Below are 18367 nucleotides of genomic sequence, written 5' to 3' on the forward strand. Positions count from 1 at the left end.
ATAATTTCTTTTTGACTGTAATTATTTAAACAGGGTAACAAAAAAGTTTTGTTATTTGGCTATAACTAGGTTTGTGAACCAGTTTGTGACCATATTATTGTGGTACATAAAATATGAAACATTAACATTTTTTCTTTTTTTTTTTTTTTTTTTTGCCTTTTTTTGACCTGTCTCCACATTTTACAGTTTATTGCTGAATTTTGAGATCAGGTTTTGATAAATTTTTTCTTTTTCATTTTCTTTTTCTTTTTTTCTTTTTTTTTTTTTTTTAAAGAACTGTAGTTATGTTTCATTATTGGTATTGTGCAACCGATCTGAACAGCTCTTTCTTAATTTAGAGCTGAAAATGCCCAGTGATGTTTTCTTTTTCATTGTAACTAGGTCCTGGAATATGTTTTGAAATGGCAAAATCCATGTTTCAAAGTAAAATAGCTGTTGAAAGATACAGGCAAAGTTGAATCTTCTGTCTTCCTGGCAAAAATGGCATAAAAACTGAGTTGCTAGCTCAAATTCCTGGGTTTCATGGAATTATGATTGAGGCACTACCCTTGTAGTGGCCGTTTCAAGTTTTAATGATTGGTTATGAGACATGTGCTGGATATTGGGCGGTAAGTTGACAAAGATGTATGTTGACCTGTTAAGCAGATAGCTTGCTTAGTAATGTAACATTTCATGACTTTATACGTCTTTCTATTTTACGTTTACAGCGTATCTTGAATGGTTTAAAAACTAGTATTGATAATACTAATTTTAAAATTTAAGAGAAGGACAAGAGAATAATAGAGAATGTGCTGTCAGGTTTGCCAAGATGCCAGATTTTTGGAGTAATTAGTGTTAATTGATTTGAAAAGTATTTTTTTCAATTGAAATGGTAGTATTCAGGTTTTTCTTAAATCCAGTTTTTGTTGTCAGTATAGTTCTTGATGAAGTAATTGTATTCACTAAAACCAACTGTGTAGTTATTTCAGTATTTTTTGCAAATGATTACTTGAAGTAACTTCCTTGGTTCATATTGGCAAGGTATAAGGACATTCACATATTATTCCTTTTGTTCTGTTTGAGGAAGTATTGTATGATTCAAATCAAGTTAGAGATTCTCAATTTAGTCTATTTATTGTTCTTGGAATTTATGCAGCGTTGACAGGGTTCTCTGACGAACTTTGTATCAGTTACTTGTTGAGGTAGAAGAAGTTAAAAGGGACAGAGTAGGAGCTCTTTGTAACACTTGATTCTCTTCTGCTAGGTTTCTTGAGTATTTTTATTTTCTTTTCACCTGCTACATGCCCTTCTGTCACAAATGAAAATCTCTCTTGAAGTAAAGATAACTAATTGGGCAGTATTTCTCCTAAATCAACAGAGCAATACTTCAAATCAGCTGCAGTGACTCTAAACGAGAGGTTCACTTCGTATCAGAAAGCCACTGAAGAACATAGTGCCAGGCAAAAGAGCCCTGAGATACACAGGTATGTGCACTATGAATGGACGTATAAAAATACTGTTTTGATAGGAAGACACCATTTCTTTTATTTGTTTGTTTGTTTTTTTGGGAAGATACTGATCATATTGGAACTATGCTAGTGTCATTGTGATACAAGATGAACTTTGGTTTTATTTTTTATTTATACCTTGAATAAGTATATTTCCAGCCTTGAGAAGTTTATAATTTACTGTTTCTTTTCAGTTTTTATTTTATTTGTTTAAACAGGTTCCTAGAACTTAAAATACTATCAACCACTCCTCAGTAAGGAATTAAATAGCTAACACATTTGTTTTTTGGGAGGGAGTTGGATGCCTAGAGTAACCCTTTATTTAATCTCTGACCGTTAGTTTTTTCCATCTACCACATAAGGACAACAGTGCCTCTTTGCAGGGTGGTGGTGACAATTAGTATTGGTCATAAAGTATCTGAGTTCTTAGTAAATAGTAGGTAGGGTTTTGGTGGTGACCGCTGAAGAAGTGCTGAGAAGTTGCAGTTGACACTAGCTTTTAAAAGGCAAGGAAAGGCAGGGATAACACCAAAGATCCACTGAATATGTAAAACTATTGGAGATACTTAAGAACAAATAATCATATTCATGTGTGTATTAAAGATATGGAAGTATATAATTGTATGATGGTTGCCACAACATAACATTCAATTTAATCAAAACACGTTTTTTTTGATTAAAATAAATTTGTTTTAAAAAGTTAAACTTCTTTATATATAAAAATATCTGAAGCATTTTAATTCACCTTTAATGGATGTAGTCTTCTTAATTGTCTACCAGGAATTAGATTAACAATCTTATGCTAAAGTTGATTGGGAGAGAAATAACTGGACATTATAAAAATGGACAGTTCTGAGGAATTTTTGGAACAATAGTCACTGTGACTACAAATATTTTATTTTACATTAAGGAGAATTGACATCTCTCCAAGTGCCCTGAGGAAGCATACTCGTTTAGCAGGAGAAGAGAGAGTTTTTAAAGAAGAAAATCAAAAGGTATGTTTTGAATGGACTTCTTTTTACTGTTAAGTTGGGCTTAGTTAATGATATATGCTAAGTATAGTTTGTGTAGACAAAGTATTTGCAAAGGTTCTCTATTTTTAACTTGTAAGTATATGAATATAAGGTAGTGTATATAGCGCTCCTTTATAAAAGAAATTAAGCTATGTATCTTAGTTAAACCAACTTTTTAAAATGCTAACAAAAGTAAGAAAGTTCTAAGTAGACAAAGGAAAATTACAAAAGCAAAGATAAGAATTATAGTAGGGTTTCTATATAAAGTTTTGAGGTGAAATAGATTAGCCAGAGTAAGTATTCCTGATTTATATATGCCTAAATTAATATCTCTAGGTTTTTCACAGTGAGAACAAGAAGTAACCCCCATGCTACTGGGCATTTTTGGTCTGGACTATGAAATAAGTGTTCTGAGAAGCAATTTACAAGTGAACAGTTGGAACAGAAACTGTCAGGATTGAATTCTGTGGGTTGGGGAAGGAAGGTTTTCAATATGAGAAAAGAACCTGTGAATGGTGGGGGAGGGAGGTCTATGAGAATGGAATGTGTTTGTTAAGGGGACTCTGATACATGCTGATGATTTGAAACTGACATTTTCTAGGTAGACTAGTCCATAGGACAAGTCATATGGGTCTAGTAGAAATGTGGGGACAGGTAGAAAGGGAGCAACTGTCTGTTGTAATGAAAAGGGCAGGGGACTTGGAAATGCTGCTTGGTTCCACTTTTGGCTATAACCAGGTATTATCTGTATGATGCTTGGAAAATAATCAGTCTCTTGGACATTGGTTTTGTAATCGGAAAAATGAGACTACATGTGTTTGCAGAGTTGAATAGTTGAGGTATTATGAAAACGTTGGCACTTTACTACCAGAAGCTGTTATTAATGGTTGTATTTTACAAATATTTTAATAGGGCATGCTATTAATTTACTAAATGAGAAATTTAGAGCTTAAAAGAAAGTGGTTTCTTTGTGTGGGCATACTGATCTTGGAAAAACAGATTCTGAGAAGTGAATACTAATCTTGGCTTTTCCTTTCAATATCTTGGGTTCAATGTTGGTTTATTTTTGCCAACAATTTAGTCTATCCTTGTGCTCTGACAGAGTGAGTATCTTGTTTCTTTCCTCATTACTCAGACCATGTTTTCATCTAGAGGAGAGAAAATAGTGATTACTTATGATAGATAGGGGAGGATATGACATTGCTTTTTATCCTTCGTCTTCTGATCTGAATGAATAATATGTGTTATTATTTAACGTATGTATAGTTTTGTTGGAGTTTACAAAGTAGTTTTACTTAAATTATCTTGTTACTTGTGGGCTTGGTAATACCTCGGTGAGTAAGGAAGGTTTTTACTCTTGATTAGTCTTTTTTTTTTTTTTTTTAAATTACCCAGGGAGCAAATAGGTGAGTAGTTGATACCATTTGGAGATATATTTATACTTTTTTTTGATGAACGGTTATATTATAGCTAGATTTCCCAGAGTAAGTACTTCTTATTGTTGAATACTAGCAAGGATGTCCACATTGCTTAGCATCTTACTGATGTATAATTTTTCTTCATTCCTAGATGCCTCTTTCCATCTTCCTAAATTATATAGTATTTGAAAAAGCAATGGAACAAGAAGGAGGTGAATTGTGACCCAGTTAAACTAATGTCCGTTGCAATACCTGAATTGAGAAAGGGCAGTATATGGCCCAAAATACTGAGTACAGGATTGGGAATAATATCTTTCTGGCTTTGTTTCTACCCTTATTCAACCTTACTTGGTTTTGTTAATCATCTTCCACTTGCATGTTATGGAAATTACAGAATTCTTCCTTTTGAAGTGGTTTTTATTGGGTTCGTCAACCTAATTGGGAACAGCTTGATGATAAAATGAGGCTTCAGTAATGAGAACCATTACTTTAGGATCCCTTAACTTTATAGGTAGATGGCTATACTACAACCATAGTTAGACTGTAACTTCTGTCATTGTTCAACTGTTTACAAAAAAGCTGTTTGAAAAGGATGAGTGATGACAATGAGGATGTGCTGAGTGGAAAAACAATTATTTTGTTCTGCTGTACAAAGTTTATTATGGATTGCTTCGAACAAAAACCTATGCTATTTTCAAGATAGTTAGCTTTTCATAACTTCCTAGTTTCATAGTCCCGTTGCACTGTGTATACAAATGTTGAGTCAAAACAACCAAGTGTGCTTATTTTAACAAAACTAAAACTAAGTATGGAAGTAGTATGCTATGATCCACTCATTTCTGATACTAAAATCCCAGATTAAAAACTGGCATAAAATTTGGGTATATATCTTTATATCTTTATTTTTTTTTTCTCTCCTGAAGTCTGTATTTTACATTTGTCTTTTATAGGGAGATAAAAAATTAAGGTGTGATTCTGCTGATCTTCGGCATGACATTGATCGTCGGAGAAAAGAAAGAAGTAAAGAACGGGGGGATTCCAAGGGCTCCAGGGAATCCAGTGGATCAAGAAAGCAGGAAAAAACTCCAAAAGATTACAAGGAATACAAATCTTACAAAGATGACAGGTAATTGTTAAAACTGTCTGAGTTAGGTTTTAGCTTCTAATTAGCCTTTAATAATTGTCAGCTTAATTGCTTTCAATTTTGACTGTGTAATCGAATGTTTAAATTTAAACAATTAAAATTATTTGTTTTACAGCAAAAATGTATTTGTCTTTTACACGGCTTATGGTGGATGAGGACAAAAACTTTGGAATAGCAAGCTAACACTGAAAAAAAAAATGACAAATTAATGTGTCCTATTATCCAGGCTACATCAGGAGGTTGGACTTCAATGCAGTGCATTTCTAGAAACAGTTTGTGTAAGAACTTTGGTTCGTTATGCTTGATTCCGCACTTTTTCAACTCATAACACCCAGAGTACAAGAATTTTAAACTGATATCTAGTGGTTTAACATGGGAGAGATGGGGGGGAGGAAGGACTAGTTTTTATGAAATAGCAATGTGTATTAATCTTTCAAAGTAATGTTTCCATGGATACTGTTAGCAGTGGTAAGAGTTACCGCAGGTATGACCTTTCCGGGTGTTGTGTTAGAACCATGTAAATTGATCATCGTAGAGTCAAATAAATAATAGGAATATTAAGTATCATAGATAATCGTTTTCTTGCTATTCATTAGGTAAATGGTGGATTTTACTCGTGTTTTTTAATTTATTACCGGTATTTGTATGTCATATGCTTTTATTTCTCTAATGGAGTAATGGCCCAAACCATATCAACTGTTCTCACCCCGAGTGTACATACTGCAGTCATTTTGAAACTTGGCCTTAAAAACATTCTTACTTATTCCTACTCTTCTTTTCCTTTCCTTAAAATAACAACAACAACAAAAAGTTAAAAATACTGAAGAACTGAACCTTATTCTTGAAGTTTCCAGACTGCTAGTTTTTAACTGGCAGGCTATATCATGTTTTCAGTAGTTATGTAAAACAAATATTGAAGGAGAATGGAAACAGGCTGTATCAAAGTTTAACACCCAATCATTTTAGTTATGTAATCATTTTTAATAGGGGATAGTTTTTTTTTTACTTGAAAAATATTCCTTTTATTATAAGATTCAACAGGGTCTTTGTCTTTTTAAAAATAGCACATATTTTTTGTTTTCTCTATTTATTTTGCAGTAAACATAAAAGTAGAGAGCAAGATCATTCTCGATCTTCATCATCTTCAGCGTCACCTTCTTCTCCCAGTTCTCGGGAAGAAAAGGAGAGTAAGAAGGAAAGAGAAGACGAGTTTAAAACTCACCACGAACTGAAAGAATACTCAGGCTTTGGAGGAGTTAGCCGACCACGAGGAACCTTTGTAAGTAATAGAATTACCTTTGATTGTTGGTAGGGCTTTACTTTAGAGCACTGTACATAAAGTAAAATTCATGATTTAGACATTGTTGCGAGTCATTACTTCTGCAGTTAGAATTAGTCTTGGAAAGTGAAATCGTATTTGTATATATTGATTAAGATATGCCATTTAAGGGTTGGGAGGAAGGGCTGCAGCTGGGATGATGCTTTCTTTGTATACAGAGTAAAAAATGTTTCTGATTTTTAAAGAGCTGTATATATATATATATAATTATATATATATAACTATACACACAAACACACACACATATACATATATCAATTAGATACTTTTTAAAATTTTGGAATCAATAACTGTACATGGTGCATGAAGACCCAAGAGTCAAGTAAAGTTACTGAGATCCAGTTCTTTAATCACTTAGTTTTTGAATAGATATCTTAAAGCATTAAAAAAAAAACCCTAACGTCTGTATCACAGCTATTTTTATTTTGCCTGTTTTGCCTCCCAGTCCTTGTTTATATGTGTATAATCATAGAAATCATATAGCTTTTGTTTTTATTCTACATAGCATACACATTATCCCTATGTTTGCATAAATTTGTTACAATTATTAATTACAACTTCACAGTAGTGCATCTTCTTGACTCTTTAATTTCTATATTCAGATTCCTACCTCGAGTGAGTATCCAGTCAGTTATTAGTAGGGCTCATTAATTAGATCATTTGTGAAAGAGAAGAGCTTTGCTTATATGGTGATAGGTGATAGTTGAACAGTTGGGACTCCTATAATAATTCAAAGAATTAGACCACTCTTTTGGGTAGTAAAAGGGGAAAGAACCAACTTGATTATTTAAAAATACGAGTTCAGGCTATGAAATTGTAGTCAGTATGCTAATACTTAAATTGACTGCATTTCTTAACTTATTCAGCTTTCAGTGGGCAGATTTTTTTTGCCTATAGTATAAAATGGCCACCCTTTCTGTCCTCAGTGGCTGTGAAATTGAGATTTAGGAAGGAAAGTAGGGAATTTGTTTTTTGTTACTGCAGTAAAATTAGAGTTTGCATGTAACTAAATACCTTTTGATTGCATTACTAAACAGCTTTGTTAATGTTAATCAGTTTCGAATTAGAGGCAGAGGAAGAGCCAGAGGAGTTTTTGCTGGGACAAATACTGGTCCAAACAACTCAAATACTACTTTTCAAAAGAGACCGAAGGAAGAGGAATGGGATCCAGAATATACCCCAAAGAGCAAGAAGTACTTCTTGGTGGGTGTTAGAAATCTGTGTTTATTTGGTTTGCATTAATTTTCAAAGCATACTGGGTGAATACATTTGAGTACAGGTATCCACTACTATGAGGAGTTTTTGCCATAATTTAGGAAACCTTTTAAAAATTCACTACCCAGATGATTAGAAGTTTCGAAAATGTGGGTCCCTTTAGTCCTGTTTATATTTTATTTATGTCACCTATAGGCTGATCAGGGTAAACTAAAATTATACCTGATTTGATAGCCACATTCAGAGAACATTAACATAGGTTTCACATCTGTCTATAAGACAATGACAGTTGTAGAAACATCTCATTAAGATTTATCTTCCATCATCACAGCTGTTTGTTTAAATGAAAGACAGAAGAATTCTTTCACAGAACATGTAATTAAGGATCTCAGGGAGGCTGTGTACTTCCTCTGGAATAAAAGGAGGATGAAAAATTCCATATGGAAAGTTGCTGGCTACACTAATTTGATGCTTCTTTGTGATACTTTTTCCTCTGAAGTAGTTTTCTAAGGGGTGAAACTAGAGGAGGTGGGTCCTGAAAGTTTCTAGGTAAAGATGGAGATTTTCTGTAGTTTGGCATGGGAGAAAAGGGTCCATCCAGCATTATAGACACTTAGGAAAAACCAGAACTATTACCAGAAGTATTTATTTCTTAAATAGCTTTTCAGAGATCAGTTCTGAAGATTAGTTGTTTTGCAGAAGCAAGGAGGAAGATAGTACTAGATTTATAGAATTGTGTCTTTCATTTAGTTTTTTATGAATATATTTGAATACACCTGAATACCCATGACCTGTCTGCTAAGTGAGAGGAGAGAGCTAAATGATGAAGTAGATCTATGTTGTTTGAAGAATGGGCAATCAAAAATTAGCTTCTGTTTGATTCTTTTGAGTAGTTTAATGAACAAAGTCCGAAAAAGTTTTTAAAGGGTATTAATGCATACTGTTTGCTCAACATATGCTCCCCTAAGAGGAAATTTATACTTGTTTGAATTGCTTGAGTTGACAACGTGGACAGTAAAAGGCATTTTATCCAGTTATAGGAAAGTTTAAAAGATCTATCTTGTTTTTGACTTTCAGACTTTATATATTCACAAACTGCTCTTTATACTAGGTACCATGAATGCAAAGACATGTATCATTTCTTGGCTGGAAAAATTTAGAAACAAAAGTTCTAAATATATGTGTAGTGGATTTCATCCAAGGCAGGAAATGGAGGATTATTTCAAAGAGAGTGATTAGGAGAGCCTTCATAGAGGAACTGGGATTGAATCTTGAGCTTAAAAAATAGACAGGTATACTGCAGATTGTAGGCGTGAAACATCCTGAGATAGAACTCTTTGGCTAGGTGGTTGGTGTAAGTTTGGTAAAATTAAGAAAAAGCAGAAACCAAGTTGTGGGAGGCTATATCTAAATAAATACAGATTTTAACCAGAGTTTAGAAAAATCATGGTTGTACAGACCGATCTGAGAGTTACTGAGTGTCTGGACTAAGAGGCTAGGTAATGGAAAAGTTAAAGTAATATTAATGAGGACTTACTCAGAGATCTTGTATGTAGTTGGGTATTGGTAGTAAGATGAAGGGATCTCTCTAGGATAGGGAATACAAGGGAAAGGATCCCATTTGAGAAGATTAAGTTCTGTTCTTGAGGTGCCTGGGAGAAATTAAGTGCAGATGTACAATGGAAAGTTGCTAATGCGAATCTAGAGGAAAAAAATTTAGGAGCCATCATCTTCCAGGACACAATTAAAGCCCTGTTAAGATCACCCAGTCAGAAGAGATTAAAAGGCCACCCTGTTGAAGGTGGGGCGAGCAGTGGGTGAGTGATAGTAAAAATATCACACTGTTAAAAAAAAAAAAAAAAATGCCAGAGAAGTAGACCAAATGTTATAGGTCAAAAGATTAAGAGGGAAATGAGAGGTGGACAAGTAGATAGTAATTAACACTTTGAATCCTTTACAAATATTTAATTTAGGCCACACCTTCATTTTTCTATGGCATACTTTTAGAATCCGATGTTGTAATTTTTTCTTGTAATGGGACATACCATTTTAGTTTGGCATTTAGGTAGTAGTTTTACTAATTAAGAAGAATGTTATTTTAAGATTTTAGGAACTTAGAAGTAGCAAATAACATTTTATGTGTTGCTATTTTGGGCTGTATTTAAAAACCTTCATTGCTATATAAAACATACACTTGGATTTGTCACAGACTAATGTTCACCAGAAGTAACTTTTTTTTTTTATGTTTTATTTATTTTTGAGACAGAGACAGAGCATGAACAGGGGAGGGGCAGAGAGAGAGGGAGACACAGAATCTGAAACAGGCTCCAGGCTCTGAGCCGTCAGCACAGAGCCCGACGCGGGGCTTGAACTCACGGACCGTGAGATCATGACCTGAGCTGAAGTCGGACGCTTAACCGACTGAGCCACCCAGGCGCCCCAGAAGTAACATTTTTTTTAAGCTTTTAAATTTTATTTAATTTGAGAGAGTGCACGCATGCGCAGTGGGTGGGGGATGGAGGGATGGAGCAGAAGGTTAGAGAATCCCAAGCAGGCTCCTTGCTGTCAGCACAGAGCCCAGTGTGGGGCTCCATCTTAAGCTGAAATCAAGAGGTGGATGCTTAACTGACTGAGCTGTCCAGGCACCCCCAAATTAATATGTTAATACATTTTTTTTTCTTACAAATCAATTCCCAGAGTTAATTATTTTAGTTCTTAATGAACCATTGAAATGACAGCTCTGGTTTTTACATGGATTTTTAAATTTGAAAGATTTTGCTTCTTTTGCAAATATATTTTATAGACCGCTATTGTTGAGACTAGAAATATAAACAAAAATATTCATAAGAAATGAGGTTGAAAACTTTTAGATGTTCTCCTAAGAATAATTGACGAACATGGAACTTTTGACTATATATATACACACGTATATATAATATATATATATATATACGTGTGTGTATGTATATATATATATATATATATATATACATACACACACGTATATATATACACGCATATATACACACAGACACATACATATTTTTTTAAGTTTATCATTTTGAGAGAGCAAGAGAGAGAGTGTGGGACCAAACCCAGGAACTGCGAGATCAGGACCTGAGCCGGGATCAAAAGTCAGACGCTTAATGGACTGAGCTGCCCAGGCACCCTGCTTATGCCCATATTAATGAAACATTAATACTTACTAGTGATAATAATAGTATTTATTGAGCATATGCACTGTGCTAAGTTCCTGTTTTACATGTATAAATTTATTTTGTGCTTACAAAAAATCATTTCGAGGGGAGTCCTTTATTCTACTTTTATAGATGAAAAACATTGGGGTATACAGATTAAGCAGCTTGACCATGGCTAGTAGAATAGGACTTTGGATTTGAACCCATGCCTTGGGCTCCAGAACTAGGGTTCTGAAAGCACCCTACCGTTCTTTCTCCAGTATTGAGTAATAGTAACATTTGTTGTATTCTTTTCTGAAAATTCTCATCTCAACACTTGGATTTATGCAAAGATATGGTGATGTTTTCAATAACAAGTAGGAAAGATAGTCTATCTTAGAACCTGAAATTCTGTGGAGGGGTGAGTATGTGAAGAGTTGGAGCAAGTAGGAAAGTACTGGAGTGGATAGGTTCTCAGTGTAGAGTTGATGTCTTCTGAGGAAGAGAAAATCTCTGGTGGGGAAGGAGTTTCAGGGTAGGAGTTTTAATCAATTAGCCCTTTGAAACATGATCATTCTGTGGAGAAGAGATAAGAGGATTCAGGAGGTTTTGTTCTAATATGGCCTCCGTTGTTAATGTGTTTTTGTGCATTACAAATAATTTCTCTGGTCCTTTATCATGTGAAGTGATTCATTTTAAAAAATTGTAGTAGGACTAATATCTTAGAAGTTAGAACTTGAAGATTAAGAGTTAGTTTGCTTAGCATTAAAATGTCCCCTAGCTGCCAGGATACTCTGAAAAATACAATCTTTTAGCTGCTGTAGGGTATTTAAAGGTGATGACTTGTTTAACTTTAGTGCCTAGCTTTGCCTCTGCTTTTTCTATTTCTGTAGCTGTTGCCTTATATGGAAATCATTTACTGCCACCAGATACTTGGGAAATGTATACTGTGGGTGATGGCTGAAGGAGTAGTGGAGAGAACTAGTTCTGTGACCTTGGGCAAGTAGCTCAGTTATGCTGTGCCTCAGTTTCTTTAGATCTAAAGTAGGATTAGTTAACAGTATTTTATAGGGTTGTTTGAGGATGAGAGGAGTAAATACGTGAAAAGTGCTCAGAACAATGTCTTACCCTTAGTAAGCATTATTAATACCACTCTTTGCTTGCTTGTCATACACTGGGATGGGCACTTTTTATAGATCATCTGTGTGACTTCATGGTTATCTCCCAGTTTTTAAAATGAGAACGTAAAGTCACAGCTTCTGTTTAGATTTAAACATGCCTCTGACTCTCAAAACCTGTTTGCTTCTTCCCACAAATAAGTGGAATACTGTGTAAATGCCACAAACACAAACTCTTAAGTGGTGGTTTGTGCCAATACCAAAAGGGAACCTGAAATTACGTAGTTGTGTGGGTGTCATTTTGAGTGAGAGAATATTTTAAAATACTTTATTTCAGGTTTGTAATTAAACTTTCTGACATTCTGAAATCTACACTTTTGATAGTTCCTCAACTCGCTCTTTTTGGAGTCATACACACCTCTAGCTTGTCATTTTTCATCAGCTTGTTAAAGATAGAGGATTAGAAATTGGTAAGTGCTCTTTTGCTTTGTGTGTTACTTGTGTAACTGAGCTTTGCAAGTCATGCCAGGAGGGTGATCTGTATTACACGAATATGCACAAAGGCACAGTCTGTGTTTTGAAAAAGGTGTTTATACCACATAATACTCGAGAAAAAGCTTTGATGACTTTTGGACAGCTGGTCAATACCAGTACTTCACAGGTTATGGAACATTATTTGCATTATACCCAGTATCTTATTAAGGAGCATCATTTTGCCTCTTTCTCCATTTTTGTAGGTGACAGACTTGAGAGTTTGAGGTGGGCAACAATTAATTAAATTATATTACAGGTGAACTTTGGCTTTTTGTTTGGTATTTTGCGATAATACTCCTCTACTTATCCACAAAGTGAAGGGCTTTTCAATTTGTAGATTGTGTTTGATTAATGGAACAATTTGTAATTTGGAGAATATCTGTATTTGGGTAGAGTTAATGAAAAATTAATGTTCAAATGTAATAGAAAACTGTAGTACTATGTTGGTGAAGAAGAAATAAGTTATTACTCTAGGGACCATGCTGTCATGATTTAGCATGTGAAATTCTCTAGCCTAGAAGATTGATGTGCCATATACATTGATTTAGATTTAAATCTCTGTAGGATTTTAAAATCTGTTCCTACATGTATGGTATAATTCATATCATTTATTTTATTTAATAAGTGTTGCATAACATTTTTGTGACTGTTACGTCTTTATGACTGGTAGTTTTGGGGAAGAATAAAGGTTATTTTATCTCATTTGCATGCAGTATATTAACAAGTGGACTTAGATTGAAATAATGGAAAGCAAAAAAGTCAAAACTATGAAAGTTGGCAGTAATTTAGCAGTTGAGGTTCTCCAAAAAATTGTCTGGACAGTTTGCAGTGCTTGGGTTATAAAGCAGTAAGATGTATTTACTTGATTTCACAATGGAATACATTTTTACTGTAAAATTCAGTGTTACTGGCTTTGGTTTAATGTGTTTTAGACATTTACCAATGTCCCATACCCCAGTCTTCAGAAGATTTATACCATGACTTAATGGGGCTATAATCATTTTACTTACAAGAAAGACATTTTAGTGATGATTGTTTTTAACCTCTCTGTAGCATGATGACAGAGATGATGGTGTGGATTATTGGGCCAAAAGAGGAAGAGGTCGTGGTACTTTTCAACGTGGCAGAGGGCGCTTTAACTTCAAAAAATCAGGTAGCAGTCCAAAATGGACTCATGACAAATACCAAGGGGACGGGATTGTTGAAGATGAAGAAGAGACCATGGAAAATAATGAAGAAAAGAAGGACAGACGCAAAGAAGAAAAGGTAGAAAATTTCATCTTGTTAGTGATTCTAATGGATTTTCTTCATTATGGATTTGGTGGGCCAGTTAGTTCATTATTTCATTTTTAGGAACAATGATTATTACGGATCATTTTCACTCCACATTTTTGCTAATCTTTATTTTCTCTTTGTTTTTTTAGGAATAGTAAATCTGAAGTGAGATTGCAACAGAGAGCAGAACTTGCACCCACCATTTTTTTACCTGATTTTTGTTTTCAAATAAGAATGTAAGCATTTTACTTAAATTTTACTGTTTGCAAGTAGTCAATAGAAATTTTGTTTTAAGTCTTCAAATATCTTGAAAAATAGTAGACTGTATGTTGAAAATTGTACTGAAATAAAGTAGAAAATTGTTACGTACCATATTTGTAACTATCAACTTTTAAAAAAATACTTTTACTGTTTTTGTTACATGCATTGTAATTCGCTTTGTCTATAAGATATGGTCAAGTACAGCTCTGTGAAAGTTCTGATTCTCTTCCTTCCCTGTTTGTTAATGTTTATTCTGAAGTAAACGTTAGCTCTACATACAAATCCCTGGGCAGAAGTTGTTTATAGAGACCACACTAATTATTTTAACTATATACATCTGTTTAACATTCTCCTTAATTCAAACACACTACATTGTAGGGTGACTAATTTTTGAGGTGTACCACAGAAAAGGTTCTTACTTTGGCAAACTAAGCTAATTTAACACGTCAGCAAATGTTTAAAAAGAGAAAAAGCTTTATCAATAGTTAAAAAGTACAAGCTATTAAAAGATTGAAAATTACAAGAAGTTTTTTTTTTTTTTTTTTAATTGAAAGCAAGCAGTGGCCTATAAAACCATTCTTAGGAGCCTTTACTTATGGGGCTGAAAATTCAATGTTTTTTCTATTCTTATTTGAAAGTTTGAGTCATGGTCTTAGATATCAGCTAATCTTTGAGAGAGGAACTGGTCTGTAATAATACAGATGAAAAAATCCATTCTTACTGATCATCTTTAAGAAACAGAACAAAACCTGTAATCCTGGTGTTGGTATGGAAGAGGATTATCCTGCAGAATAAGTTGATACATTAAAAAGATGTACCTGATTTCATATCTTACATATTTATTTGAGCTTTTGGACAGCTGAAACATTAGTTTGTAGTCTAACCATAAGGAAAAATAGGCAAAAAAAAACCATTATGTTAATTAGTATTTTAAGTAACTTGTTTTTCAATAAAAAGTTTTGACAGGAAGTTTGTTGCAGCATTGGTCTAACTTGGTTTTTACTTTTTCCCTATTTTCAGTTGCAGTTTATAAAATGGCTTTTTCTTTTTCTTCCCAAGGGTTCTATTCTTCAGGTAGATAATCTTTCAGATGTGGATTATCTTTTTGTTTATGCTGATAGCTCTTAAGATGAAAACTCAAAATAGTAAATTTCACTGTCAAGTCTCTGTCAGTGACCATCTGTAAAAGTAGTCAAATTTCATTTGTTAATTCAGGAACCAAGTTAGTTGTATATGTTTGCATTAAAAGGAGGAAATGCTAGTTCTGTTAAGTGTAAACTTTTTCAAAGATCTTAATATATGGATCTTTCATCCTTCGTGATTTGCAGTGCTCCTAGCACCTTGATTGCAGCCAAAGGCATTTGCTAAGAACTGTAAGGGAAAAATAAGAAAACAAAATTCAATATACATGATGTTTATGGCCCTAGGACCCTTAGTATTGCATGATTTCTCCTATTAATTTTGTCTTTTCTGAAATCGTTAGAGCAGAGGAAATACTGTCAAAGCAAGTTTGTTGTTATGTTAGTCAGGACACAGCTAATCTCCTAGTCAGAAGAATACTTAATTACATGCGAAAGCAACATGGATTTAATCTTCAACACAAGAATTTTCATAACCATTTTATTTTATACAAATAAACTTAGCTTTTATTTTAAGTTATTATTTGGTTAGATACTGGATCTCTGTGCATGACTATAAATGTGCAGTTTTGTTTTTCCACTTAAGACAATAGGAAAAAGGGAATTTGTTGAGAAATTACTTAATAGGGAGTGGGAATAAACCTGCCCAAATTCTATCAGCAGGTTATATTTTAAGTGCAAATGTGCTGATTTAACCCAAATAGATACATGATTCGGTTACTTTTATTCTATTACACAAAATTGAGGAAAGAGGATTATACCAGAATTTAGTAAGAAGGGTGATAGAACTCTGCAGTAGGATGCCATTGTGGATGTTCTCTTTTTCAGAGCCAAACATATGAAAAGCCTATGTTGTGTTAAGCCACATTTAACTCCACACTTCATAACATGTTACAAAGCTGAATGGTAAGGGTATTTGTTTACAAATGACAGAAAATAACTCTTGGATACCTGCATTAACAGACTTCCTTTTGCCTAGAGAAGGAAAATAAAAATGAACCAAAGGATATTTCCAGAAAGGATTAAGAAACCTGTTTAAGAAGGCCATGACTCAGTCTTTAGGTGTGTATACCTTTCAACATTCTAGGAATTTTAATATAAAATAGCAAAATATGTTTTTCCAATTGCAGCCTACTTTAAGGAATTAACTATTGTTCCCTTTTGTCACAGTTAAAATCAAGTGTTGGGAATTAAATTATAATTTGAGTAAAAATACTACCCAATACGAACGAATGTAGATGGCTAAACGATTCTTACTTAGTGTGTTGTATATTGCAACAGGGACCCTTGTAAATTGTCATATGCCAATAAAATGTCATAAGTGGTAATAGCCGTTGTTTGTTTACCTGATTTTGAGACTATTTCTGTGTCTGATCTATACAGCTGATTTCTGTGACCTATTTATAGATTTTTGAATACCAACTCCTCTGTTAGTAAAATTACTGGTATGCTATGGCTTTTTTGGGGGGTTGATACATACTTCACAAAACTCAAACCCCATGTACTGTTATTTTTTTGTTTTCCCTGGTAATTCCAAGCTGTTTTTAGAGGATACAGGAATTCCAGATTTCTAGTCTAGTTCTCCTGTTCTTGTGTTAATACAAGAACTTGCCAGCCATAATATTATGGAGAATCAGCATTGCTTCTCTTTTTAAAAACTATAGTAGTCCATTAATAACTAAAAAGAGGTTGGATTTTGTTTTGTTAGACTATAATTTTGTGTAAAATTTGGTGTAATTCTCACCATGCCCCTTTTAACAAAGTGGACCATTCTGTCAACTTGAAAAAAAAGCATTTTTCATGGACATTTGTGTGCTAAGACCTATAGTATATATTTTGACTAATAATATATTAGGAGGCAATTGGAGAAAAAAAGTTTATTGTCATGGGATTGTATTAGTCTAGACTTAATAGTCTCTGGATAGAGATCCTGATACATCCTTTAACAAAATTTTAGAATGTTATCTGTTACCATATTAGGGTTATCAAATAGTTAAAACCATTATTACATCTGAATGTCAAGGGTTATATTAATGAAATTTTAAGCCAACAGGATTTGTTATTATTCAGTTTCTTAGAATCTCAGAGATATATGGAAATTTGTTGTATTCCATTGTCTTACTCAAGAGCCTTTGAGATTGTGTAGGTTTATGAGCTGGACTCCTTATATTTCTGAAACATTCAGTAATGATAAGTGTGTGTTGACTATGCAGATGAAGCCAAAGTTCTACATTTAATTAAGTCTTCTAGTTCTCTTTATATTGTTACGTCACATCATACTTTAGCCTTTAAAAATGGATCCCATTGGTTAAAAAAAGAGACACAGACATTAGGATCTGTGTTTCCCACTGCTAGAAAAAAACTTCAAATAATGTTTCTTAATTATAATCTCTGCGTAAGAAAAATATTCCCCGTCGCCCAAAAATATTTTTCCTACAGATATTTTGGATGATTTAAAACAGTTGAACCTATTGGCAGCACTCTTAAGATGCAGAAGATAATCTTGATTCTTACAAGTAGAAAAGGATTGGGCAAGTGGATTTTAATGCTACTCTCCTAAAAATCAAAATGAGATTTTTCATAGTAATCTCTTGGGGTTGCCCAGCTTCCTGATGCAGTAATGAGTACTCCTTTTAGTAAAACTAGATGATAATTAAGTACACCTTCATATTAAATGACTTGGAAGGATTTTTACTCACAGCATGATCTGTGTATTTGGCAGTGATAACTTCTTGGTACTATCATTGTAATTGCGAATTTCATGGAGTGCATAAAGCCATGGAAAAAGAATACTATTCTCATCCTCCAGAATAGTTGTTTACTTGCTACCTTATCTAGCCCTTGACTATGGAAGATCGTAATTTTTCTGTCTTAATGTACCAGAATGAGAAAGCAATAAACTTTTTATTAGGGTACTTCTAAAGCTGCCATGGGGGGGATGTTAAGTACTCTTTCAGTTTTTTGAAGGAAATTTAATATCATACCAAATGTAAGCATGAAAAGAAAGTTACAATAAAATATAAAATTTAACTGGTTAATGTCAGTATATACTTATAGTGTGTGCATACATTTGGTGGTGATACTTCTACTTCAAAATCAGAGTGTTGATCTGCTTTTCACCCCTCTAATACTGTGGTAAAGATACCCCCACTGCTGCAGTAGACTCCTGACTTGGACTCCTTAGCCCTTAAATTTCATCCTTTAGTTGCCGCCTGTGGGATATTTTTCAGCCGTAAAATTGGTGTCAT

At 33.8% G+C, this 18367-nt stretch overlaps 1 protein-coding gene across 6 annotated transcripts in view; it reads left to right on the forward strand.

Moving 5' to 3' along the window:
* The window catches only part of BCLAF1 (BCL2 associated transcription factor 1), a 30236-nt gene extending 13789 nt beyond the window's left edge, over positions 1-16447 (forward strand). For 2 of the 6 annotated variants that reach the window (XM_047101301.1, XM_047101302.1), the window contains exons 7-13: positions 1358-1463; positions 2398-2482; positions 4869-5044; positions 6161-6341; positions 7458-7604; positions 13498-13710; positions 13869-16447. In XM_047101301.1, coding sequence (XP_046957257.1) covers positions 1358-1463; positions 2398-2482; positions 4869-5044; positions 6161-6341; positions 7458-7604; positions 13498-13710; positions 13869-13874 — 914 coding nt within the window. In that variant the 3' untranslated portion in view covers positions 13875-16447. Of the gene's footprint in view, positions 1-1357; positions 1464-2397; positions 2483-4868; positions 5045-5177; positions 5341-6160; positions 6342-7457; positions 7605-13497; positions 13711-13868 lie in introns of those variants that run through there. The other 4 variants (XM_047101303.1, XM_047101304.1, XR_006966049.1 and 1 more) reach the window with 3 other exon arrangements.
* The last annotated feature ends 1920 nt before the right edge of the window (positions 16448-18367 follow it).

The sequence above is a fragment of the Lynx rufus genome, unplaced genomic scaffold (genome assembly GCF_022079265.1).
Source record: "Lynx rufus isolate CCGP_SWC_20201006 ecotype Redwood Valley unplaced genomic scaffold, mLynRuf1.p SCAF_6, whole genome shotgun sequence".
Taxonomy (NCBI): Eukaryota; Metazoa; Chordata; class Mammalia; order Carnivora; family Felidae; genus Lynx; species Lynx rufus.